Source organism: Palaemon carinicauda, chromosome 10 (assembly GCF_036898095.1).
Source record: "Palaemon carinicauda isolate YSFRI2023 chromosome 10, ASM3689809v2, whole genome shotgun sequence".
Lineage (NCBI taxonomy): Eukaryota > Metazoa > Arthropoda > Malacostraca > Decapoda > Palaemonidae > Palaemon > Palaemon carinicauda.
This window is the reverse complement of record NC_090734.1, coordinates 155,452,115-155,478,356: the sequence shown is the minus strand read 5'-3', so window position 1 is coordinate 155,478,356 and position 26,242 is coordinate 155,452,115. Positions and strand designations below refer to the sequence as shown.

Here is a 26,242-nt window from a genome sequence, read left to right as displayed (position 1 = left end):
ATCCCTGTATTAATGCAGTGGATGACACAATGCAGTAGATGTGTGGTATATACACTATAGTCTATTTCTTTTAGCGAGTCATATTTGCACGGACTCGCAGTGGTGCCCTTTTAGCTCGGAAAAGTTTCCTGATCACTGATTAGTTGGACAAAATAATTCTAACCAATCAGCGACCAGGAAACTTTTCTGAGCTAAAAGGGCACAGTTGCAAGTCGGTGCAAATATGACTAGCTAAAAGAAATGGACTATAGTTGCCAATGTGTGATCGACATGCCTGCAGTTCTGTTTGCTTAGAATGAGTTATTTTCCTGTAGTTCTGTTTTCTTAGAATGAGTTATTCTCTTGCAGTTCTGTTTGCTTAGAATGAGTTCTTTTACAGGGTGGGGATAAACCAGACCAACCTCCAATTGACAGTGGACCTACAGAATGGCAGCCAAGTGCCCCCATGAAGCCAGTTCCCGGCCTTCGCGACGAGGGCAACGTTTACAGACCAATTCAGCACGACGGGAGAGAGAAGCCGCTGACGTATATGGAAAGGGTCCAGGAGAGGGCGGCCATCGAAGACGTAAGTTTTCACGTCCTCTAGTTTGTGTTTTGCATCATCTTTTATTGACAATCTGGTTCTTCATCGTCATCATCATCTCTTAAGCCTATTGACGCAAAGGGCCTCGGCTAGATTTCGCCTGTCGTTTATCTTGAGCTTTTTTTATTTATAATTCAGACTGAATGCATTATAGATTAAATTGTTTCCTTCTTTATAGGCAGAGGAATGCGATATGACTGCCAATATCCATGGCAATTGGACGGTAGAAAACGCCAAGTCACGTTTGCATATGTTTATGCAGACGAACAAGATAAGTGCTGACTACAAATATAAAGCAATTGGACCAGATCACAACAGGTAAGTTATAGATTCTATTTTTGTGATTTAAAAAAATGCATCAATCAGTATAGCACAGAATTCAATATGTTTCTTGTTTTACTACGTGTCAGTTGATTAAATTTTTAGTTCTGTATAGTCAGTAATCATTTTAGAATGTGGTGGGGATAGATACAATTGTGAAAACAGCTTCAGGAATAGATTGTTTTTCAAGTGCTAAATATTTTGTCAGATTGCCATTATTATACATGATTTATTGTATAGAGATGAGAAGGGAAGTTAGCACTTGATTTTTCTGTTTCAGCTTGAAAATTCTACATAATTATGTTGGTTGTATTTTCTGCTTTAGTGTCTTTAACTGACAGATATTTTGGTCATACCAAGATGTTAATCATATACAGTATCCCATAGATAACATTCATATTTTCTTCTATAACAAAATTTTTTTATTTAGATCTTGTAAATCTATAATTACAGAATACTTAACTAGTCATGTAGTGTAGTGGACACTGCTTTTAGGATTTTAAGATTTTCAAAATTATTATTTTCGATGAGATTTAGTTCCCCGAGTCTTTTTCAGGAGTTCTCTTGACGTGGTGGAGACTGTTCACTAAAGCTTAATGTTAGGAGGTGCATGAAATTATCTAAAAATAGGCTTCCTATAATTTTATTCTTATTAGATAAAAAAATTATATCGATTAAGAAGTCTCAGGTATAAAAATTTAGTATACTTTTTACAAGATTTTTCAGTTCTAAGCAGAAAGGTGATGTCATGGAATGTGGTAACTACAATGTTATTAAACTAACAGAGCATGGTTTTAAACTGTTTGATAGGATACAAGACGAGAGATTGAGAGACGGTGAATATTGGGAAACTGCAATATTGATTCATAAGCGGTTAAAAGGACTGAAGGTGCCATCTTTATAGTTAGGCAGCTATAGGAAAAAGAGACTAGAGGGAAACCAGAAGCTCTTCTGTGCTTTTATAACTCTAGAGAAGACATATGATAGAATCCCAAGAGAAATGTTTTGGTGCTTGAGAATGAGGAAAGTCCCATAAGTCCCAATTGGTTAGAATGGTTTGAGTAACAGCGGCAGTTAGGAAAACATAAACCTCTTAATTTAGTCTTTGATTACGCAGTGGGTCAGTTTGAAGTCCACTTTTATGTGCGCTAGTCATGGATGTGTTAAGTGAAGAGATCAAAATGATTGTGGGAGTTGCTATAATTATATATGATGAATACTGCTGAAAATGAGGGAAGTGTTGTAGAATGACGGGAAATGGGTAGCTTGAGGGTAAACTTGGATAAGACCGAGGTTATGGTGAGCAGTAAGGATAGCTTGGCAGAAAAGTAGAGGCTCTGTTATAAAACAGGTAGAATAATTGAGATAGTTTGGATTTACTATAAGTTCAGAGGATGTGAGGATTAGGATAAAAACAGCCCCGGGGGGAAATGGAGGGAGTATGTGACAAGAAAATGCCAATCAAGCTAAAAGTCAGAATCTAAATTACAGTAATAAAACAAGTGTTGATGTATGGATCAGAAATGTTGGTCCACAGATGAAAGGGGGAAGCAAAGCTTGTGAGAACAGGCAAGAGAAGGCCAATGTGGATTATGGGAATATCCCTATAAAGATTAGAAAATGATAAGTGTCACAATTGAGATATGAGCATGTGTTGATGATGGATGATGGGGAGGGAATGAGGAGAGCTTTGGAGGAACCTCTAAGAAGGAGAAGATCAAGAGTGAGGCAGAGAATTAGATGGTGAAATACAGTGAAGGATGATATGGAGAGCAGAGGTTTGGTTATCGGATGACTTTGATAGAAGGCATTGAAGAGGGCACGTCAAGCAACTGACCCCATAATGTAGGGATAACGATGGGAGAGGAGGAGGGAGAATGCATCAAGGAAATTTCCTTTATTTCTTATAGGAAAACCTTTTTTACTTTACGAGCATCTTGGAGTTTGCGAGCAAGCATCCAAAAGGAATCAAACCTTTATGTATGCCAAGGTCTTATTGTCTACATTGCTATCTAATTTTCATTTTCAGTGTTCCTTATCTTTTCTGTACGTATTAAGATTCATCATTTCTTTGTAGCACTTTTTTTCTTTTAGTTGGAACTTAACTCTTACTTCCTTGAAACCATTTTTGTCACTAGTTTGCACTTATTTCCTTGTACGCCTTCCTGATTCACAATTTCACACCTTTTTTTGGTTGAAGGTCTCCTCAGTTTCGTCTGTCGGGTCTAAGTTGTTGGCAAAGCAGGATGCTATAAGTCCAACGGCCCCAACGGGGAAAATAACCCTGTTGGGAAGGACTACAAGGAAAATAAAAATATTTTAAGAACAGTAACAACATTGAAATAAATAAATTCCTATATAAACTATGAAATTAATAAAAGAAAGAGAAATTAGATGAAAAAGTGTGCCCCAGTTTACCCTCGAGCAAGAGGACTATGCAATGGCTTTTACTGATAAGTAGTATCTACTGTCAAATTACTGTAGATGCTGAATAAGAATGATTAGAGTTTATGTATCCAGTTGTTCAGGAACAAATTTTGTTGTGGTACTACATGCTAGAGTGCGGGGAGCAGTCACTCTCCCCCCAGCTCCACCTCTCTGCTGATGTCTCACAGGATTGTAAGGGATTGTAAATACAGGAGAGGGGGTTCCCAGCCCCCTCATCCCGTCCCTTTTAGTCGCCTCTTACGACACGCAGGGATAACGTTGGCGCCATTCTAATTGTTTTTATGCCCCCGCGGCCACAGGGGGCATAATGTGGGAGGGTGGGCTGTGGCACCCCTAGCAGTACCAGCCGAACTCGGTTGAGTCCCTTTTCAGGCTGGGAGGAACATAGAGAGGAGAGGTCCCCTTTTCTGTTTCATTGTTTGATGTCGGCGACCCCCCAAAATTGGGGGGAAGTGCCTTGGTATATTTATGTACAACTTGCTATTTTTGTCTGCTGTATTTTTGATGGTGCTGCTTTTGTCACCTGTCATTGTTAAACTTTCGAGTGCTGTTTTCATGTAAGAGTGCCAGTGTTGGAAAGTCCTATCTAGAGTTCAAGCTTAAAATCAGAATTCTGAACCAGCCCACTCTTGGTGGAAGATGGCATTTAAGGAATATTTTTATTTTTCACTTTAATTTTTAACGTCTTCATCCTCTTATACATCAGAATTTCCTTAATATATTTTGTCATTGGAGGTAACAAAGTTAGGATGATATTCTTTTCTTGAAAAAGTTAGGATGATATTCTTTTCTTCAACAAGATATTCTACTAATACATTCAATGTACACATCTGTAGTAAGTTCTCGTAAATGTTTTAAGAATGTATTGATTTAAGTTAATGTTGGTAACAGGACAAGTAACATAAGGATCACCTGAAATGTTTATGAATACCTCAGTAATAGAAAATTAACTTTTAAATAGTATTGAAGAAACATTTTATATTGCATATTGTATAAATTATAGCTCAGGTTAGGCAGTTAATTTGTTACATATACCAAGGCACTTCCCCCCTATTTTGGGGGGTAGCCGACATCAAACAAATGAAACAAAAAAGGGGACCCCTCATCTCTACGTTCCACCCAGCCTGACAAGGGACTCAACCGAGTTCGGCTGGTACTGCTAGGGTGCCACAGCCCACCCTCCCCCATTATCCATCACAGACGAAGCTTCATAACGCTGAATCTCCTACTGCTGCTACCTCCGCGGTCATCTAAGGCACCGGAGGAAGCAGCAGGGCCTACCGGAACTGCGTCACAATCGCTCGCCATTCATTCCTATTTCTAGCACACACACTTGCCTCTCTCACATCTATCCTCCTATCACCCAGAGCTTTCTTCACACCATCCATCTACCCAAACCTTGGCCTTCCTCTTGTACTTCTCCCATCAACTCTTGCATTCATCACCTTCTTTAGCAGACCTGTGAGACTTCAGCAGTTATTTTGTATAATCTAAAAATTTGCTACCTCCCAAAATTGGTGGGAAAGTTCCATGTTAGATGGTAGATATTTACCACACTTACAAAGGTCTCGATGGTAAGGGTGGTACGTATTAAAGGATTTATCTTTTATCTTAAATGAATTAGACTCCAGCGAATATAGATTTCTATTTATATGGTGAGAAATAGATATTTTTATTTGTAACTTGTCCCTTGCTGAATTGAAGTAAATACCAGAAACAGTGAACTTCCACTTATAGCCATAAAGGAAACTAAGATTCGAATGATTGAAAAATTACTAAATGTTGCTGATGATAAAGAAAAATATTTGTTTTATTTTGTGTTTAAAGATACAGTTATGTGAGTGTTTTCTGAAATTTTCGGAGGTCATTGAAAATTTTCAAAACATGGATACAGTAATCTCTCCATTTCTAGAATGTTTCACTTCCCCTATATGCAGATCTTTCAATTAGCTTTTTACATAATGAAAATTTTCTTGATGATTAAAGAAAATTTCTAATAGTTTTTTAATTCCAAAAAAAGGAATTCAATTGAATATTTATAATGGTTTGCGGTAGGTTCATCTTGAAATATTCAACCACTATAAAGTTCCAGATGATTCTACATGTAAAGCGCGGTTTACACGGTCGAATGGTTCGTCGAACCTGGTTATTGAACCTGCTTGTCAAACGGTTTGAAGAGGTGGAGTCAATCACAAATGCATAAGGTTTGTGGACAATGAAGCCCCGCCCACAAAAGTCAGGCGAGAACAGACTTTCTTTGAACAGTTCGACAACAGAATACCACGTTCACACTTTCGAACACCGTTTCAAACACTTGTCGGTCAAACCGTTTGACTGTGTAAACCTGCCTTTAGACCTGTAAGGGCCTTCATTTTACTAGAGGGAAAAAAAGGAAGTTGAAATAAGGTAAATATTGAATGTGTTGTGTATCTTGAGGGTCACTGTGCTGTATAAGAATAGTTTTACTTTTTTAACATCTTGAATGAATGGCAGATTTTATAAAGTAGATCTACTTGTTTCATATTTTTTTTTTAAACTTGAAATAGGATGCTGATCGTTAAAAGTTTCCTCAGAGGCTTTAAGAATTCCTTTTAAGTTGCACTGATATTTGAAAATAGGAATCTTCACCTTTTCTGTACACATTGCGGAGTTCCAATGAAGATCCAGGTATCAAAGTAGAATCATGTTGAACTTCGTCTCCGTATGATTTGACTTTGGTACCTGTAAAGACAAAAAAAAAATACTCTCTCTTGCACCTTAGAGCCTTGAAAACCTGGTAATATGAACAGGTTTCAAAGGCAGCATAGTATTCTTTGCTAGACTTTTATCTTGCCCAGTGGTAAAGCTGGTGAAGAAGAAGTAGTACTGTTTTGAGGTTGACCTGAAAGGAATCCTGTTCAAAGAAAACTTGAGTTGCACCGCCGGTTGAACCCGGGTTTTCACCTCCCGGGTTCAACCTGTCGAGTGATTATTCCAGCTAGAAGGCACCTTTATAACCCCAGAACTGGGTTTATTTTGGTGATATCATGGAATTTCCCCAAAGATTTTTCTGTTTTTTTATAAACCACTCCGTAGCTCCTAGAAATTCTAGCTGGAATAAAGTGATATCCTGAACAGTGTTCCTTACAGGTCTCTTCTGGGTTGGGGGTGATCGGCAGTTTGAGCTCAGTGTCTCTCAAGGTTAGTGCCCAAAGAAACTATAAGAAGTTTTGACTATATGTTTGTATGAGACTCGAGTGAAGGCTGAAGGCTTCATCATTAAGCTTGGTTCTGATTTGTTATTTTGTAAATGAAGTAACGTTTTTCTATACATTTTGGTAGTGAAATACTTTCTTTGAGTGTCTGGAAATGTATGGTGCCAGAAAGACTTTATTTTACTTAACTGGTTTTACCTTTATTCTTTATCAAAATATTTTATTATATAAAGTAGGTTATGATATTTTAGGCTTTACAGTAATATTTTTGTTCTCGTGCGAAATTTTTTTTCAAACAATTCTCCCTTCAATTCACACTTCACAATACAGTATATTTGTTTCACTTATACTGCAATTTTTTACTTTTCAATATTAAACTTACCCGATAATCATGTAGCTGTCAACTCCGTTGCCCGACAGAATTCTATGGAGGGATACGCCAGCTATCACAATACTAGAAGGGGGTGTACTTACCAGCGCCACCTGTGGCCAGGTACTATAGTACTTCTTGTTGACACCTCCTCAATTTTTCCTCTGTCGTGCTTCCGGCAAGACGTTCTGGGATACGCTTATGATCTTCGAGTATTTTCACGGCTTTTGGTGAAGTATTCTCTCAGATTTCGGCTGTCGCTTTACTGGAAAACTTCTATATTAGCTTAGATAGCTATTATTTAGTCCTGATTTAACGGTTAACGATCTTTTGCTTGATTTTGAAACCCCACTTGGCTAACTCTTTTGATTCAAGATGTCTGACATTTCACAAGCCCCCACCCATAGACGATGTAGGTCTTGTAATAGGCGTATTCCGAAGGCCTCGGTAGATCCTCACACCGCTTGTTCTGACTGTAGGGAAAGGCCCTGTCAGTTAGAAGATCGATGTGAGGAATGCGCCGGACTTTCGGAACTTGATTTTGTCCGTCTTCTTAAGTACTCAACCAAGTTAGAGAGAGAGAGAGTTAGGAGGAGTTCTTCTCACTCTTCACTTTTTTCCTCACCTCATGATCCCCTACCTTTTCCTACCCCTGTAGTGGCTACCCCCGAACCTACTATTTGCCCTCAGCCTGATATGTCTGTTGTTTTGCGTGCCATTCAGGCCTTAGGCGATAAAGTAGAGTCAGTGGTAAGTGATCATAAGTCTCTTATGGCCGAAGTCAAGGAACTTAAGGTCAAGAGTGCAGTGGGTGGAATTAGTGCCAGTGCTGTGACGAGTGCTAGTGTCAGTGCAGTGCCAAGTGCTAGTGTCAGTGTCAGTGTGGTGCGTGAGGATACTTCTGTGCGTGCCAGTCGTCCTCCCAGTCCGGGACCTCTTGCAAGCTCCCAAGCCCAGGGGAGAAGCAATGTCGAAGGGCAAAAGGGTTCGGCAGGCCTTGATCGGCGCACAGAAGTATCCTCGGTGGTTGCGGGCGTGTCTTCCAGAGACCGTCACTCCCACCTGCAGACGATTGAGCCCGTCTTTTACTCGTCTGCTGAGCAATTGTCAGGGAAGAAACGCTGGACTCAGGTCTCGAGACCACTCAAACGCAGAGTCCAGACCTCAAGAACTCAACCGGGCTGCAGTCATTGGATCAGCTCTGACTCGCCGCAGTCATCAGTTGAATGCACTCCGCCTAAGAGGAGTAAGGTTCTGCCACAACAGATCTCTGCTGTTAAGGCTTTACCTCAGCAGACCTTAGTGTCTGCCGACCCCAAGTTGACTCTACTGCAGTCCATGCAGTCACAACTTGCGGTCTTGATGCGTGAGTGTCAGGCTGAGCAGGTTACACCTCCTCCTGCGATCGCTCCGCCTGACCGCAGTACTGCCTGCCAGGCGTACGATGTTGAGGCTCCTCAGAATACCTTAGCACGTTCTGAGTTTACTGTTTCCAGTGGTGTGCAGCTCCCTCCGCCTTCCTTAAGGCAACCTCAGCAATGGGAACAGGAAGATTATGCCTTACTTCCTCCGCTTCCACTTGCAGTTCCACCAGTGAGGCAACACTCTCTTGAGGTACAACAACCTCTCCCATCCATGAGTCAGTCTCCTCAGCTCTCGCTGCAGCGAGCTCAACCCTCCTCAAGGCAACCACAACACCTTAGCCTTGCGCCTCAGGAGCCTCAACTCGCGAGACAATTACTGTGTTCTGCGCAGCCACTACCTCATCGCTCACAGCTCACACCTCAGGAACCTCAACTCGTTCCTCAGGAACTTGCTACTGCGCATCCGCCTTCCGCTCAGCAAGCGCAACCCTTGAGTTCAGTCACTCATGCTAGGAGTCAGCCTCCTCCACCCATGCGCCTACCTTCTGCTACTTCTTTTGATCAGCCTTTGCAGTCTGAGCCTCAGGTGTTCCCTCAACAGAGTCTTGAAGAGGAAACCACTAATATTGTTGTTCCAGCTCGTGCTGACTCTGCTGTTCAGCATACCTTACCGATCTCTTCGCTACACTCTGGTGATGAGGCGTCTGATGATGAGGCGGCACACCTGGATCCCTCATCAGACGTGGATGAATCCAAGTCTTCTCCACCTTCTATTGACTTTCGTAAGGTCTTGGCTCTGTTTAGGGAGGTATACCCAGACCACTTTGTCTCTGCTATTCCCCGCTCTCCGCCATCTGAGTTTTCGCTGGGCATGCAGCCAGCTAAGTCTACCTATACTAAGCTAGTCCTAGCAAGGTCCTCTAAGAGAGCGTTAAGGATCTTAGGGGAGTGGTTGCAGACTAAGCAACACCTTGGAAAGACTTCGTTCATGTTTCCTCCGACTAAGCTCACTTCTAAAGCGGGCGTTTGGTATGCCACAGGAGAGGAACCAGGCTTGGGAGTACCTGCCTCTGCCCAGGCTGACTTCTCAAGTCTGGTAGACTCGCCTCGTAGAACAGCAATGAGGCGCTCTAAGGTTTGCTGGACCTTCTCAGACCTTGATCACTTCCTGAAGGGTGTTTTTAGAGCATTTGAGATGTTCAACTTCCTAGACTGGTGCCTGGGGGCCCTCAGCAAGAAGACCTCCCCTGCGGACAAGGATTCTGCCATGCTATTAATGTCCTGCATGGATAAGGCCATTAGAGATGGATCTGGCGAGCTTGCGTCGATGTTTGTGTCAGGGGTTCTTAAGAAAAGGGAACAGCTATGTACCTTCCTTTCCTCCAGCATTACACCTTGTCAAAGGTCTCAACTCCTTTTCGCTCCGCTCTCGAAGTTCCTCTTCCCCGAAGAGCTGGTTAAGGACTTGTCTGCTGCCCTGATACAAAAGGACACACATGATCTTGTAGCCTCATCGGCTCGGAAGACTAAGGTTGCTACCTCAGTCCCCAGGACTAATCGCACCCCAGTGGCTGATACTCCTGCTACGAGGTTCATACCGCCCTTTCGTGGTAGAGCCCCCAGCCGAGGAAGCTCCCGTCCAGACTCTTCCAGGAGCAAGTCTAGGAAAGGTTCCAAGGCTTCTAAAGGAAAAAACTGACTCTCCGCATCTCCAGACAGCAGTAGGAGCCAGACTCAAGATCTTCTGGCAAGCCTGGGAAAAGAGAGGTGCAGACGCCCAGTCTGTCAGTTGGCTGAGGGAGGGTTACAGGATTCCATTCTGCCGCAAACCCCCTCTGACCACATCTCCCATCAACCTCTCTCCCAACTACAAAGAAGAGGACAAGAGGCTAGCGTTGCACCAGGAGGTGTCGCTACTTGTGCAGAAGAAGGCAGTGGTTATAGTCCGGGACCATCAATCCCCGGGCTTCTACAACCGTCTCTTTCTGGTGGCCAAGAAGACAGGAGGTTGGAGACCGGTGCTGGACGTCAGCGCGCTCAATGCGTATGTCACCAAGCAGACGTTCACGATGGAGACGACGAAGTCGGTCCTAGCAGCGGTCAGGCAGGAGGACTGGATGGTCTCGTTGGACCTGAAAGATGCCTACTTTCACGTTCCTATTCATCCAGACTCCCAACCTTTCCTGAGATTCGTTTTTGGAAAGGTTGTCTACCAATTCCAAGCCCTGTGTTTTGGCCTAAGCACAGCTCCTATGGTGTTTACGCATCTGATGAGGAATATAGCAAAATTCCTCCACTTATCGGACATCAGAGCCTCCCTTTACTTAGACGACTGGCTGTTGAGAGCCTCCACGAGTCGTCGCTGTCTGGAGAGTCTCAACTGGACTTTGGACTTAATCAGAGAACTGGGTCTGTTAGTCAACATAGAAAAGTCTCAGCTCATTCCCTCCCAATCCATTGTGTACCTGGGAATGGAGATTCGGAGTCAGGATTTTCGGGCTTTTCCATCGGCCCCAAGGATAAGCCAAGCCCTAGATTGCATCATGAGCATGCTGAAGAGGAGCAGTTGCTCGGTGAGACAGTGGATGAGTCTCACAGGGACCCTTTCATCGCTGGCCCTGTTCGTCGAGCTAGGGAGACTCCACCTCCGCCCTCTTCAATTCCATCTTGCAGCTCATTGGGACAAGGGTTTGACTCTCGAAGCAGTCTCTATCCCAGTCACCAAAGAGATGAAGACCACTCTCTTGTGGTGGAAGACCAATCTCCTTCTCAGGGAGGGCCTATCGTTGGCTATTCAGACCCCCAATCTTCATCTCTTCTCAGATGCATCGGACTCGGGCTGGGGTGCGACCCTGAACGGACGGGAATGCTCGGGAACGTGGAACGAAGAACAGGGAACGCTCCACATCAACTGCAAGGAGCTACTAGCAGTTCATTTAGCCCTGCTGAACTTCAAGTCCCTCCTGCTAGGCAAGGTGGTGGAGGTGAACTCAGACAACACCACAGCCTTGGCTTACATCTCCAAGCAAGGAGGGACCCATTCGAGGAGCCTATACGAGATCGCAAGGGACCTCCTCATTTGGTCAAGAAGTCAAAACCTCACTTTAGTCACGAGGTTCATTCAGGGCAACATGAACGTCTCAGCAGATCGCCTAAGCAGAAGGAATCAGGTCATTCCCACGGAATGGACCCTCCACAAGAGTGTGTGCAACAGACTTTGGACCTTGTGGGGTCAACCTACCATAGATCTGTTTGCCACCTCCATGAACAAGAGACTTCCGCTGTACTGTTCCCCAGTTCCAGACCCTGCAGCAGTTCATGTGGATGCTTTTCTGCTGAACTGGTCCCATCTCGACCTTTACGCATTCCCACCGTTCAAGATAATAAACAAAGTCCTGCAGAAGTTCATCTCGCACGAAGGGACACGGCTGACGCTGGTTGCTCCCCTTTGGCCTGCAAGAGAATGGTTCACAGAGGTACTTCAATGGCTAGTCGACATCCCCAGGACTCTACCTCTAAGAGTGGACCTTCTACGTCAACCTCACGTAGACAGGTTGCACCCAAACCTCCACGCTCTTCGGCTGACTGCCTTCAGACTGTCGAAAGATTCGCTAGAGCTAGAGGCTTTTCGAAGGAGGCAGCCAGTGCGATTGCCAGAGCAAGAAGGGTTTCCACTCGTAGAGTCTACCAATCTAAGTGGGAAGTCTTCCGGAGCTGGTGTAGAGCCAATGCAGTATCCTCTACCAATACCTCTGTGACCCAAATAGCTGACTTCCTATTACATCTTAGGAATGAGAGATCCCTTTCAGCCCCTACGATTAAAGGGTACAGGAGTATGTTGGCTTCAGTTCTCCGCCACAGAGGTTTGGACCTTTCTTCCAACAAGGACCTTCAAGACATCCTTAAGTCTTTTGAGACTTCTAAAGAGCGTCGTCTATCCACTCCAGGCTGGAACCTAGACGTAGTCTTAAGGTTCCTTATGTCACCTAGGTTCGAACCTCTCCAGTCAGCTTCCTTCAAGGACCTTACCCTCAAGACTCTTTTTCTCGTCTGCCTTGCAACAGCTAAGAGAGTCAGTGAGGTTCATGCCTTCAACAAGAACATTGGTTTCACGACCGAATCTGCAACATGTTCTTTTCAGCTCGGATTCTTAGCAAAGAACGAACTTCCTTCACGTCCTTGGCCTAGATCGTTTGAAATACCTAGCCTCTCCAACATGGTAGGTAACGAACTAGAGAGAGTTCTTTGCCCTGTCAGAGCTCTCAAGTATTATCTTAATAGGTCTAAACCTATTCGAGGACAGTCAGAAGCCTTATGGTGTGCCATCAAGAAACCTTCGAGGCCCATGTCCAAGAACGGGGTTTCGTATTATGTAAGGCTTCTGATTAGAGAAGCCCATTCTCACTTAAAGGAGGAAGACCTTGCGTTGCTGAAGGTAAGGACCCACGAAGTAAGAGCCGTAGCTACTTCGATGGCCTTTAATAAAAACCGTTCTCTGCAGAGCATAATGGATGCAACCTATTGGAGGAGCAAGTCAGTGTTTGCATCATTTTATCTTAAAGATGTCCAGTCTCTTTACGAGAACTGCTACACCCTGGGACCATTCGTAGCAGCGAGTGCAGTAGTAGGTGAGGGCTCAGCCACTACATTCCCTTAATCCCATAACCTTTTTTAACCTTTCTCTTGAATGCTTTTATTGTTGTTTTTATGGTTGTTACGGTAGGCTAAGAAGCCTTCCGCATCCTTTTGATTTGGCGGGTGGTCAATTCATTCTTGAGAAGCGCCTGGGTTAGAGGTTGTGTAGAGGTCCTTTAGTAGGGGTTGCAGCCCTATATACTTTAGCACCTTTGAGTTGATTCAGCCTCCAAGAGGAACGCTGCGCTCAGTAAGGAAGACGAACTTAAAAAAGAGGCAGAGTAACGGTTCAATTCGACTTCCTTACCAGGTACTTATTATTTCATTGTTATTTGAGATAACTGTTATATGAAATATGGGATACTTAGCTATCCTTTAATCTTGTACACTGGTTTTCACCCACCCCCCTGGGTGTGAATCAGCTACATGATTATCGGGTAAGTTTAATATTGAAAAATGTTATTTTTATTAGTAAAATAAATTTTTGAATATACTTACCCGATAATCATGATTTAATTGACCCTCCCTTCCTCCCCATAGAGAACCAGTGGACCGAGGAAAAATTGAGGAGGTGTCAACAAGAAGTACTATAGTACCTGGCCACAGGTGGCGCTGGTAAGTACACCCCCTTCTAGTATTGTGATAGCTGGCGTATCCCTCCATAGAATTCTGTCGGGCAACGGAGTTGACAGCTACATGATTATCGGGTAAGTATATTCAAAAATTTATTTTACTAATAAAAATAACATTTTTCGAAGTACTTCTGCCATCGTTGTTAGATATTTCATGTGTGTCTAATCTGTTCATTTTAACATGTAGATTAACCCTTTTACCCCCAATGGACGTACTGGTACGTTTCACAAAACTCATCCCTTTACCCCCATGGACGTACCGGTACGTCCTTGCGAAAGACTGCTATTTAAATTTTTTTTTTTTTTGCATATTTTTGATAACTTTATGATAAACTTCAGGCATTTTCCAAGTGAATGAGACCAACCTGGCCTCTCTATGACAAAAATTAAGGCTGTTAGAGCAATTTAAAATAAATATCCTGCAAAATGTGCTTGAAAAAAAGAAAACCCCCGAGGAGTTAAGGGTTGGAAAGTTCCAAATACCTTGGGGGTAAAAGGGTTAAAGTACATTTAAACGTTTTGATAAGTATTTTTATTCAGAGTTACCTCCGACCTTGAAATAGATTCAAGTACTGTTCATCTTTCGAAGTTGTCGTTTCTTATTCTAAATCCAGTTTAATCTATTTCCAACTTGTACTTATTGATGGTTACCCTAATGAGACTTTAGTCCCAACATCGGTGGCCAGGTTAAACATATTGATATGTAATAATGATTGTATTCCACCTGGAAAGTCTTTCTGGCACAATTTGTTGACAGTTGATACTTAGTTTTATAGTCACTTGTGATAGATTTAGAGGGGGCCAAGCTCATATTACAGTATATACTATCTTCTAGTGTTTTATAGTTAAAATTGCAAAGAAATAGATTTCTTAAAGCAAATTCATGGTAATATGTATAGTAAGTGAATACAGTACTGTTTTTTTTTTTCCACCAAAAATCCCCCGTGTGTATAGAAAGCCATTTTTAATGTATTATATATTGTACAGTTTAAGTATATCACTGACATCATTCTCTCGACAGGAGTTTCGTCGCGGAGATTCAGTTTTACGTGAAGCAACTGGGGAGAGGTGAGTGTTTTGCCATTTACCTGTGTTTTAGAGTTATTAAAGTCTACTTGTCACCAGAGTAGGTCCCCAACGTAGAAACTTTCGTACACAAACAAAAATCTTACTGAAAATAACAAGGATCAGATAAAGAAAAGGGATGTTGACGAAGGAAGAATCTATTTCTGTGCTCAACCTGTTTCTAAGCTATAAATACTGCTAAATATATCAGAGAATAAAGTTGTATGGAATGCCAGGAATATACCCAGCTCGCTCGCCCTTGTAGGGTGTCGGTATAATAACTGGGGCGTGTTAAAACCACTATCAGAGGTCCCTTACCAATTAGTTCTCTCCTTCCTCAACGTCCCCTGTTATTACGAGGTGCCATTCTACTTTAATCAAACTATATATCATTTAGTTAACCAAAATGACATTTGCAATAACCTGATGTCTATGTCATATGAAACCCGAGTATTTGTAGCTGGAATTTATAGGCATGGGGTTTAGGTTAGGCCTACCCTAGGGCAAAATTCAAGAAAATTTGACTTGTAAACAGCTTTTTGGAACCTTTCAAGTTGGGGGACCTTCTGTATGCATATTTTAATGTTACAGAATTGATATGATGCATTGCTCAGCTTGATTTTTATACTTTATGCCGTGCACTCTTTTGTATATCCTATGCTTTTTCTTCATAAGATTTAGTTTTATGTTTTGATTATTTTTATTCAGTAATGGGGAATATAATATAGGAAGATTTTACTCAAAGAAAAAAAAAAGTTCTCCCACAAAGACCACTACCTTCATGTTAATTTCCAAAGACATTATGAAAATAAGATTTTGTTATTCAATTTAATATTATTATTACTTGTCAAGTTACAACCCTAGTTGGAAAAGCAGGATTCTATAAGCCCAAGGGCTCCAACAAGGGAAAATAACCCAGTGAGGATAGAAAACAAGGAAATATGAAATATTTTAAGAACAATAACAATATTAAAATGTTTCCTATATAAACTATGAAAACTTTAACATAACAGAAGGAGAGAAATTAGATAGAACATTGTACCCTCAAGCGTACATTATTATCATTCATCTTCCACCTGTAGAATCCCCTAGATGAGTTGACGATGTTACTATTTCCCATCAGATGACTTTTAAACGTTTATTCTTTTTAACCATTTTCATTGCTCTTTGCATTTTGTGTTTCAGACATTTATGCCCGAGAGACAGGGTCAAACAAGCAGGCTGCTAGTAAGAGCTGTGCGCTCTCACTAGTCAGACAACTGTATCATCTGAACGTGATTGAAGCGTTCACTGGATCGTTCAAGAAGAAGGAAGCCGAGCAGTTGAAGCCCTACGAAGTCAAGCTCAGTCCCGAGTTGATCATGCAGTTGGATGGAATTATAAAGGCGTCGGGAGTGGAGCCTGTGGATCTGGTGAGCAAAGTTCAACTTTTCGTAGATGGAATATCTTTTTTTTGGTTTTCGGCGTCAATGACCTTCGATGTCAGGATGCCGGAGAACTTCAAATCATTCATTCTTTTTTTGGGTCTAAATTTTTCATCTCAGGATGCCAGAGAACTTCAGATCATTCATTCTTTTTTGGGGTCTAAATGTTTGATGTCACAATTCCAGAAAACGTGAACTCTTACATTCTTTTTTTGGTTCTAAATTTTTGATGTCAGGAAGCCAGAAAACTTCAGGTCATTCATTCTTTGTTTGGTTCTAAATTATTGATGTCAGGATGCCAGAGAAATTGAAATCATTCATTCTTTTTTTGGTTCTAAATTTTTCATGTCAGGATGCCAGAAAACTTGAACTCAGTCAATTAATCTAAATCTCTGGACAAATTCAATGAAAGTGTGTTTCCAGATACTGTATTCTTCTACACCTTGTATTTGATTTATTTAGGTATTTATCAACTTGATTCAGCTTTTCAGAAGGATAAATCCTGAAGTAAACTAATTTTGAACAGGAGTTGGGAGTCATTTTTCTTTTTGAAGTACTGTGGTTGTCAGAGCTTAGATTTATTTCACTGTGATTTGAACACTGACAACATAGAAAAACATAAAAATAGACCTTACATAATCATGAATAAGGACTGGAATTGCAAGTATTTTTAGGTTGGTGATGAGGTTGGATGTGAATACACTAAACTAGACCTTATATAATCATGAATAAGGACTAGAGTCCCAATGGGGTTTGTCAAAGGGCTGGGTATTTAGTAATGCCTAAGGTAGGGAATGTTGTTATTGGCTGTTGAGAGTGGTGTGATTTTGTTCATGATAGCATAAAAAGGCTAAATTAGCTCTTACATATTCAGAAATAACGGCTAGAACCCCAAAATCTATGTTAGTTGGCTGAAGACAGGAGGAAGAGGGACTAATATTAGGTAGAGGAGATTTATTAGTGAAATTTCCCTGAGTGTGAACTTGTGTGATCTACAGCCCTGTGCTATACTCTTTCGTAGCTTATAAAGATTATAATAATAATGAGGATGATAATAATTATAATGATGACGTTATCCCGACGTTACCATGTGTATTACCAGGTATATTTTGACCACTGAACCGTATTTTCGAGATTCCTTTGGCTCTGCCGAATGTTATAATCAGGTCTTGAAGTCGTGATCTGTTTGTAAAGAATTATGTGAAAGCGTCTTGAAAATTATGAGAATGTTCTTATTCATTTGATTATTATGATTATTTTTACATTAAGTTATGGGTGTTCAAGTTCAAAAATAGATATTGTTCCGCTCCCCCCCCCCACAAGTTTTGTCCCCTAGGCCAGTGTAAAGCCAATAGCTCAGTGATAGTATTGTCTAGTATATCTTTCAATTGAGTCTGTCTTTTTATTTGATGTTTTCATTTTCAGAGAGGTGTTCCTCCACATGTTCCTGTAAATTTGATACCCAACGTTCAGCTGGCTGAATTTGAGTGTTCGGAGGGACCAGACACGAGTAGTGGTGTGGTGTCGTGGTCACCGCCTCAGCCAAACTGGAATCCTTGGACTGCGTGCAACATAGATGTAGGACCGTTGGCAAATGTACGTAAGCAGGATTTCTCGATAAGTATTGAGCATTGTGATGCAAATTGTCAAATTAGTTTAATATTGAGCATATACCTATTTTATTTTTATGTTTTTGGGGGGAATAGGGTAAATAAAAAGATTGTTTGAGAAGGATTTTAGCTTCATAGTTTATTTGACATCACTCAATTAATGGTTATATGTCGCCTTTTTTATTTCCATGACTAATAAAGATATTAAGTTGACGTGATTACCTTACAATGTGATGCAAAACCTCAAATTAATTAAATTTTCAGCATAAATTTTTTTTTTTTTTGAATCAAGTAAATAAAAAAAGATTGAAGATTTTAGCTTAATAGTTTATTCGACATAACTCAGTGGTTTCATATCACTTTGATTTCCCTGACTAATAAAGATACTAAGTTAACGTGATTACCTTGCGTGAAAATCCGTATAGATAATGCTTCCAATTATTTTATCTCTAGATGGATCTCGAGGAGCACAGCGTAGAACTCCAGAGATTGCACCAGCGACGTCTCCAGGAAGACAGCAGTCTACAGGCCATCATAGATAAGAGGTATTCACTCCCAGTGTACAACAGAAAACAGGAGATTCTGGAAGCCATCTACGATAATCCAGTCACTATTATAAGAGGCAACACTGGCTGCGGAAAAACAACGCAGGTTAGATATATCTTATTCGTTTCGAGCGACAATCGATAGTAGACTAAAGTACTGGTCATTTTTGAATGACAATCGATAGTAGACTAAAGTACTGGTCATTTTTGAATGACAATCGATAGTAGACTAAAGTACTGGTCATTTTTGAAAGACAATCGATAGTAGACTAAAGTACTGGTCATTTTTGAATGACAATCGATAGTAGACTAAAGTACTGGTCATTTTTGAATGACAATCGATAGTAGACTAAAGTACTGGTCATTTTTGAATGACAATCGATAGTAGACTAAAGTACTGGTCATTTTTGAAAGACAATCGATAGTAGACTAAAGTACTGGTCATTTTTGAATGACAATCGATAGTAGACTAAAGTACTGGTCATTTTTGAAAGACAATCGATAGTAGACTAAAGTACTGGTCATTTTTGAATGACAATCGATAGTAGACTAAAGTACTGGTCATTTTTGAAAGACAATCGATAGTAGACTAAAGTACTGGTCATTTTTGAATGACAATCGATAGTAGACTAAAGTACTGGTCATTTTTGAATGACAATCGATAGTCGACTAAACTACCCGTCATTTTTTAAATGACAATCGATAGTAGACTAAAGTACTGGTCATTTTTGAATGACAATCGATAGTCGACTAAAGTACTGGTCATGTATATTTGTAATAAGAAACCGTACTGGCTGCGGAAAAACATTGCAGGTTAAATGTATTTTATTCGTTTTGAATGACAATTGATAGTAGACAAGAGTACTGGTCGTGTATATCTAATTTTATAAGAGGCCATACTGACTGCGGAAAAACAATGCTGTTTAGATTTATCTTATTCATTTTGAATGACAATCGACAGTAGACAAATATACTGGTCGTGTACATCTGTAATTTTTTCTTTCAGCAATATTATCCGGTGTATATGAATGTTTTTATTTAGAATAATTTTTTTCATATATAGTGGTGACAGAACCTTGTATAATACAGTAATGTGTTCAAGACGACTACTGAGTTATATGTTTTTTCTTTCAGCAATATTATCCTGTGTAGGTAAATGTTTTTATTTAAAATAATTTTTTTTTCATATAAATTTATTGGTGACAGAAGCTTTTTATTCAATCCCTTTGCTATTGAAACTGTATTGCATTTAAGGCTCGACTACCCTCTTTTTACTTACTTGTACCGTTACTTATTTTTCCCAGGTGTGTCAGTACATTCTTGACGACTGTATCCAGTCTGGGTCAGGTGCTTACTGCAATATTGTCGTCACGCAGCCAAGAAGAATATCTGCCGTTTCTGTAGCGGACCGCGTTGCCCAGGAGCGCGGCGAGGAATTGGGAAAAAGTATCGGGTATTCTGTCAGGTTCGAATCCATTCTCCCAAGGCCGTATGGTGGAGTGCTATTTTGTACAGTTGGTGTGCTGCTTCGGAAACTTGAAGCCGGGTTGAGGGGAGTGTCTCACGTTATTGTGGATGAAATTCACGAGAGGGACATCAATACCGATTTCATCCTTATTGTTCTTCGAGACATGGTAAGTTTACGTTAGTGTTTTACAATAGGTGGAAATTAGAGAAGTCTTGCAATTAAATATTGAATAAAGGGGTTTTAGGAATGTTTTGAATTTTTTAAAGAAACCTGAGGAGTTGTGTGTGTGAACTATGTTGTATCTTAGCCCTTTTATCCCCAAGCTATTTGGAACTTCCCAACCCTTTACCCCCAGGCGTTTTTTTTTTTTTTCAAGCACATTTTGCAATATATTTTTTTTAAATTGCGCTAACAGCCTTAATTTTTGTCATTAGAGAGGTCAGGTTGGTCTCCTTATTTTGGAAAATGCCTGAAGTTTCTCATAAAGTTATCAAAAATATGCAAGAAAATGTAAATAGCAGTTTTTTGCAAGGACGTACCGGTACGTCCAAGGGGGTAAAGGGATTAGTTTTGTGAAACGTATCGGTACGTCCATTGGGGGTAAAAGGGTTAGTGCATTCACAAAGAATTTTTTTGGTTTTACCTTTTTTTTGTTAATAACAACTTTAGTGTAATTATTATACATAATTAAGAGCAACTTAATGAAAGTAATTATTGTATATTAATTTTATTTTATGAATGTGTCTTGTCTTCACAGGTCCGCGCATTCCCAGACGTTCGCATAATTCTTATGTCGGCCACCATTGACATTTCCCTGTTCTCGGATTATTTTGAAAACCCTGTTGTGGTAGAAATTGAAGGGAGGGCTTACCCTGTGGACCAGTACTTTTTGGAAGATTGTATAGAGCTCACCAAGTTTGTTCCTATTCCGGACAACAGGAAGAAAAGCAAAAAGGTTAGTAAATTTCTAAACCATGAGGTCCAAAGTACTGATATTTAGTGCTAAAATTATTGTTATTTTAAAGACTAAAGTTTAGTATTTTGAGATAGATAACAAAATGAAAGATGTAAGACATCTATTAATTGTTTTACTGAAGTTACGGCAAAAAGATGAGCTTCCCATGTAAAGCGTTATTGCTTTAAAATTTGTCAATTTGAATATCTTTTTGAGTTAAAGGAATATTGATGTTGATTTACCCAGTAAAAATATTTTTTTCGAACCTTAGAAGGATTATACCTGATAAAAGGACTTCTGGGTTTACCAGTCTTAGGTTAGAGTTCTCTTGTTTTAGGGTTCACTTAGGCACACTATATCTTCTTCTTTGTCTGCATCTTTTCCCACTTTTATATAGGGTCGATGTTTCTGGCCAGCGTTCTCCATCTACCTCTGTCCCACACTTCATCACAGGTTAATCCCTTTGATCGAAAGTCATCCTTGATACAGTCCACCCACCTTCGCTTTGGTCTCCCTCTCCTTCTCCTTCCCTGTACCTCCATTTCCATCACTCTCCTCCCAATATACTGTTTATCTCTTCTCATGACATTAGGCACACTATATTGCCTTATTTCCTTTCCTCACTGAACTATTTTCCCTGTTGGAGACCTTGGCCTTCTAGCATCATGCTTTTCCAACTAGGTTTGTAGCTTAGCTAGTAATAATGATAAGTCTAATATTGAATTTAAAATTCCAAAGACTTGCTTATTGTTGTCTCTCCATAGGACAAGGAAGACGATCTGCCCGGGGACGAACCTGAGGAAAATATGAACTACGTGAATTCAGACCAGTACTCGATGGAAACAAAACGTGCCTTGGCTATGATGAGCGAGAAGGACCTGAGCTTCGAATTGATCGAGGCGTTGCTGAAGTACATACGTAGCCTCAGCAGTCCCGGGGCGGTTTTGGTATTCCTTCCCGGTTGGAATCTGATATTTGCTCTAATGAAGCATTTAACCCATCATCCAGTGTTTAGTAAGTTAATCTAGTTTTTATCTACTGGGGTTGTGGTGGCCGACGCGATAACGTCCCTGACTCTTGAACGCCAGACTGGGGTTCGAGTCTCGCTCAAACTTGTGAGCTAAGGATGTTTAGGGGAGCCCATAGGTCTATCTGCAGTCATCAGCAGCTATTACCTGTCCCTCCTTGGTCTTAGCTTGGGTGCTGATCATATGTATATATGGTCAGTCTTAGGCATGGTCCTGCTTGATAGGGCAATGTTACTGACCCTTACCTCTGCCATTCATGTGCGGCCTTTAAACCTTTAATGCACGTATATTCCAAGAATTTCCAAAGGACATTTAATGATAATGGTTTGATTAGTAAAACTTCATTGTTGTGTCTTGTAGTGGGATATTTATTTTATCTGCCTTTTGAGGAAGTTGTATATTGAAGAGTTAAATCTATAAAATTCAAAACGATTGAAATATATTTAAATCATCCTTATTTCTGGAAATTACAGTTGCTACATTTTTGTTTATCAAGATTAGTTTAAAATTTAGAATGTCATGTAATTGAAGTAATTTTTTTATCACGTTTTCAGGTTCCCAGGATTATATTGTTTTGCCATTACATTCTCAATTACCTCGTGAAGATCAGAGAAGGGTGTTTGATCCTGTACCAGACGGTGTTACTAAGGTTAGACTGCTTTGTTAGCTGTGTTTGTTAATGTTTTTCTTTTCCAAATGGCCGATTAGATATGTTTTATAATTTATTTTATTTTGCAAATTGATTAAAGTGTTTTATGCAATGAGTTTTACCACCAAATGGTGTAACTAGCGCTAGACTGGCATTGTTGGCCGTGTTTTTAATAATGTTATTCTTTTCCAAGTGGCTAATTAGATATATTTTATAATTTATTTTATTTTGCAAATTGATTTATATATTTTATGCAATAAATTTTACCATTTAATTTCCAGATTATTCTTGCCACCAACATTGCCGAAACTTCCATCACCATCGATGATGTCGTCTTTGTGATCGACTCTTGCAAGGCGAAGATGAAGCTCTTCACATCCCATAACAACATGACGAATTACGCCACCGTCTGGGCATCGCGTACGAATCTCGAGCAGCGGAAGGGTCGAGCGGGGAGAGTCAGGGCTGGCTTCTGCTTCCATCTTTGCAGCAGAGTAAGTTTGGATTGGATAAAATCAGACTGTTACTCGAGTACTTAATCTTTGCCAGATGTTAAATCTGTGAAACATCAGAATTTTAGAGTTATGCAAATTCTTTTTGTGCTGAATAGGTTGTCATAAGTGTTTTCATAGTTTATGATTAATCTTGTTACTGATTTAAAAATTTAGTATTTAATGTTCTTTTTTCATTACTTCTATATTTTATTTGCTTATTTCCTATAATTATTGGGGTATCTGTTGAAGCTCTAGGGCTTGTAGCATCTTACTCTTCCAAATTGGGTTGTATGCTAGGGTGCCACAGCCCAACCTCCCACATTTCCACCACAGATGAAGCTTCATAAAGCTGACTCCCCTACTGCTGCTACCTCCGCGGTCATCTAAGGCACCGGAGGAAGCAGCAGGGCCTACTGGAACTGCGTCACAATCGCTCGCCATTCATTCCTATTTCTAGCACGCTCTCTTGCCTCTCTCACATCTATCCTCCTATCACCCAGAGCTTTCTTCACACCATCCATCCACCCAAACCTTGGCCTTCCTCTTGTACTTCTCCCATCAACTCTTGCATTCATCACCTTCTTTAGCAGACAACCATTTTCCATTCTCTCAACATGGCCAAACCACCTCAACACATTCATATCCACTCTAGCCGCTAACTCATTTCTTACACCCGTTCTCTCCCTCACCACTTCGTTCCTAACCCTATCTACTCGAGATACACCAGCCATACTCCTTAGACATTTCATCTCAAACACATTCAATTTCTGTCTCTCCATCACTTTCATTCCCCACAACTCCGATCCATACATCACAGTTGGTACAATCACTTTCTCATATAGAACTCTCTTTACATTCATGCCCAACCCTCTATTTTTTACTACTCCCTTAACTGCCCCCAACACTTTGCAACCTTCATTCACTCTCTGACGTACATCTGCTTCCACTCCACCATTTGCTGCAACAACAGACCCCAAGTACTTAAACTGATCCACCTCCTCAAGTAACTCTCCATTCAACATGACATTCAACCTTGCACCACCTTCCCTTTTCGTACATCTCATAACCTTACTCTTACCCACATTAACTCTCAACTTCCTTCTCTCACACACCTTTCCAAATTCTGTCACTAGTCGGTCAAGCTTCTCTTCTGTGTCTGCTACCAGTACAGTATCATCCGCAAACAACAACTGATTTACCTCCCATTCATGGTCATTCTCGCCTACCAGTTTTAATCCTCGTCCAAGCACTCGAGCATTCACCTCTCTCACTACTCCAACAACATACAAGTTAAACAACCACGGCGACATCACACATCCCTGTCTCAGCCCCACTCTCACCGGAAACCAATCACTCACTTCATTTCCTATCCTAACACATGCTTTACTACCTTTGTAGAAACTTTTCACTGCTTGCAACAACCTTCCACCAACTCCATATAACCTCATCACATTCCACATTGCTTCCCTATCAACTCTGTCATATGCTTTCTCCAGATCCATAAACGCAACATACACCTCCTTACCTTTTGCTAAATATTTCTCTCATATCTGCCTAACTGTAAAAATCTGATTCATACAACCCCTACCTCTTCTAAAACCACCCTGTACTTCCAAGATTGCATTCTCTGTTTTATCCTTAATCCTATTAATCAATACTCTACCATACACTTTTCCAACTACACTCAAGAAACTAATACCTCTCGAATTACAACACTCATGCACATCTCCCTTACCCTTATATAGTGGTACAATACATGCACAAACCCAATCTACTGGTACCATTGACAACACAAAACACATATTAAACAATCACACCAACCATTCAAGTACAGTCACACCCCCTTCCTTCAACATCTCAGCTTTCACACCATCCATACCAGATGCTTTTCCTACTCTCGTTTCCTCTAGTGCTCTCCTCACTTCATCTATTGTAATCTCTCTCTCATTCTCATCTCCCATCACTGGCACCTCAACACCTGGAACAGCAATTATATCTGCCTCCCTATTATCCTCAACATTCAGCAAACTTTCAAAATATTCCGCCCACCTTTTCCTTGCCTCCTCTCCTTTTAACAACCTTCCATTTCCATCTTTCACTGTCTCTTCAATTCTTGCGCCAGCCTTCCTTACTCTTCACTTCTTTCCAAAACTACTTCTTATTCTCTTCATATTACTGACCCAATCCCTGACCCCACCTCAGGTCAACTGCCCTCTTTGCCTCACGTACCTTGCGCTTTACTTCCACCTTTTTCTCTCTATATTTTTCATACTTCTCTATACTATTACTCTGCAGCCATTCTTCAAAAGCCCTCTTTTTCTCTTCCACTTTTACCTTCACTCCTTCATTCCACCATTCACTGCCCTTCCCCATGCTGCCTCCAACAATCTTCTTTCCACACACATCACTTGCAATCCCAACAAAATTTTCTTTTACTAACTTCCACTCCTCCTCTAAATTACCAGTTTCTCTTACTCTCACCTCGTCATATGCCATTTTCAACCTTTCCTGATATTTACTTTTTACCCCCGGTTTTATTAGCTCTTCAATCCTCACTACCTCCCTTTTACATCCACCTACTCTATTCCCCCACTCTTTTGCTACAACCAACCTTCCTTCCACCAAAAAATGATCAGACATACCGTTAGCCATACCCCTAAACAATCTTTACTTATTAATTTGTAACAATAAAGAAATGAATAAGTTATTCCCTATAACAACTGTTTATCACTCAATTGCAAATATGTCCAGGGAGATTATAATTGAATGAACATTGTATAGGCGGAATAATAGATAGAAAGAGCTTTTAAATGCAAAAACAGTTTTAAGATAAACTTGAAAAAGGAAGTTATTGAATCTATTTGAATATTGTCTATTTTTAAATGTGATTTCCCGCATTTTTAATTTTTTTTTATTCCACAAAATGTGATAAATGCTTACTATAGTTAAAGCCTCGATTCAATTTTGAGGATAAAATGAGTAAAACAGGAGGAAAGGCAGCCGAGATAAACTTTTAATTCAGCGGCAAGTTACCAAGAAGGTAATTGATCATCTCTCGTAGGAAAGAGCCGACTTGTAGATTTTCTCCTCCTGCCTAATTGTTACTTGTTCAGACGAATATGAGTCTTTTGAAGTAAGACCATGTATGATTAGCGGTCTTTGCAGAAAAACGATTTTCAAAACCTTAAAATTAATGGTTAGAGTGACATTAATATATAGATGCGCTAAGTCTTGGTTCCTGGCCTTTGGCTTAAAATTAATGATATAATTAGGTTGTGGCAACAATACTGCAACTTGATGTATGGGGACCGTCCGTTATGTCCTGCATTTTTTTAATCTAATTATTCAAAATTCACCATTTCTATATAAGTTTTAAACATATAATAGCTTCATCATATAAAAATTTCAAGTCATTTGATCAAAAACTTTTTAATTTATTAGCAAAAATCATTATTTA

The 26,242-nt window shown here is 40.4% G+C and overlaps 1 protein-coding gene across 1 annotated transcript in view; it reads left to right on the top strand.

The window, feature by feature from the left end:
- The window catches only part of mle (maleless), a 60,031-nt gene that overhangs the window by 17,055 nt on the left and 16,734 nt on the right, over window positions 1–26,242 (top strand). Inside the window, exons 4-14 of the mRNA XM_068382068.1 lie at window positions 380–565; window positions 762–901; window positions 14,569–14,615; window positions 15,798–16,024; window positions 17,462–17,632; window positions 18,100–18,297; window positions 19,496–19,825; window positions 20,417–20,614; window positions 21,379–21,628; window positions 22,197–22,291; window positions 22,573–22,785. Coding sequence (XP_068238169.1) covers window positions 380–565; window positions 762–901; window positions 14,569–14,615; window positions 15,798–16,024; window positions 17,462–17,632; window positions 18,100–18,297; window positions 19,496–19,825; window positions 20,417–20,614; window positions 21,379–21,628; window positions 22,197–22,291; window positions 22,573–22,785 — 2,055 coding nt within the window. The remainder of the gene's footprint in view (window positions 1–379; window positions 566–761; window positions 902–14,568; window positions 14,616–15,797; window positions 16,025–17,461; window positions 17,633–18,099; window positions 18,298–19,495; window positions 19,826–20,416; window positions 20,615–21,378; window positions 21,629–22,196; window positions 22,292–22,572; window positions 22,786–26,242) is intronic.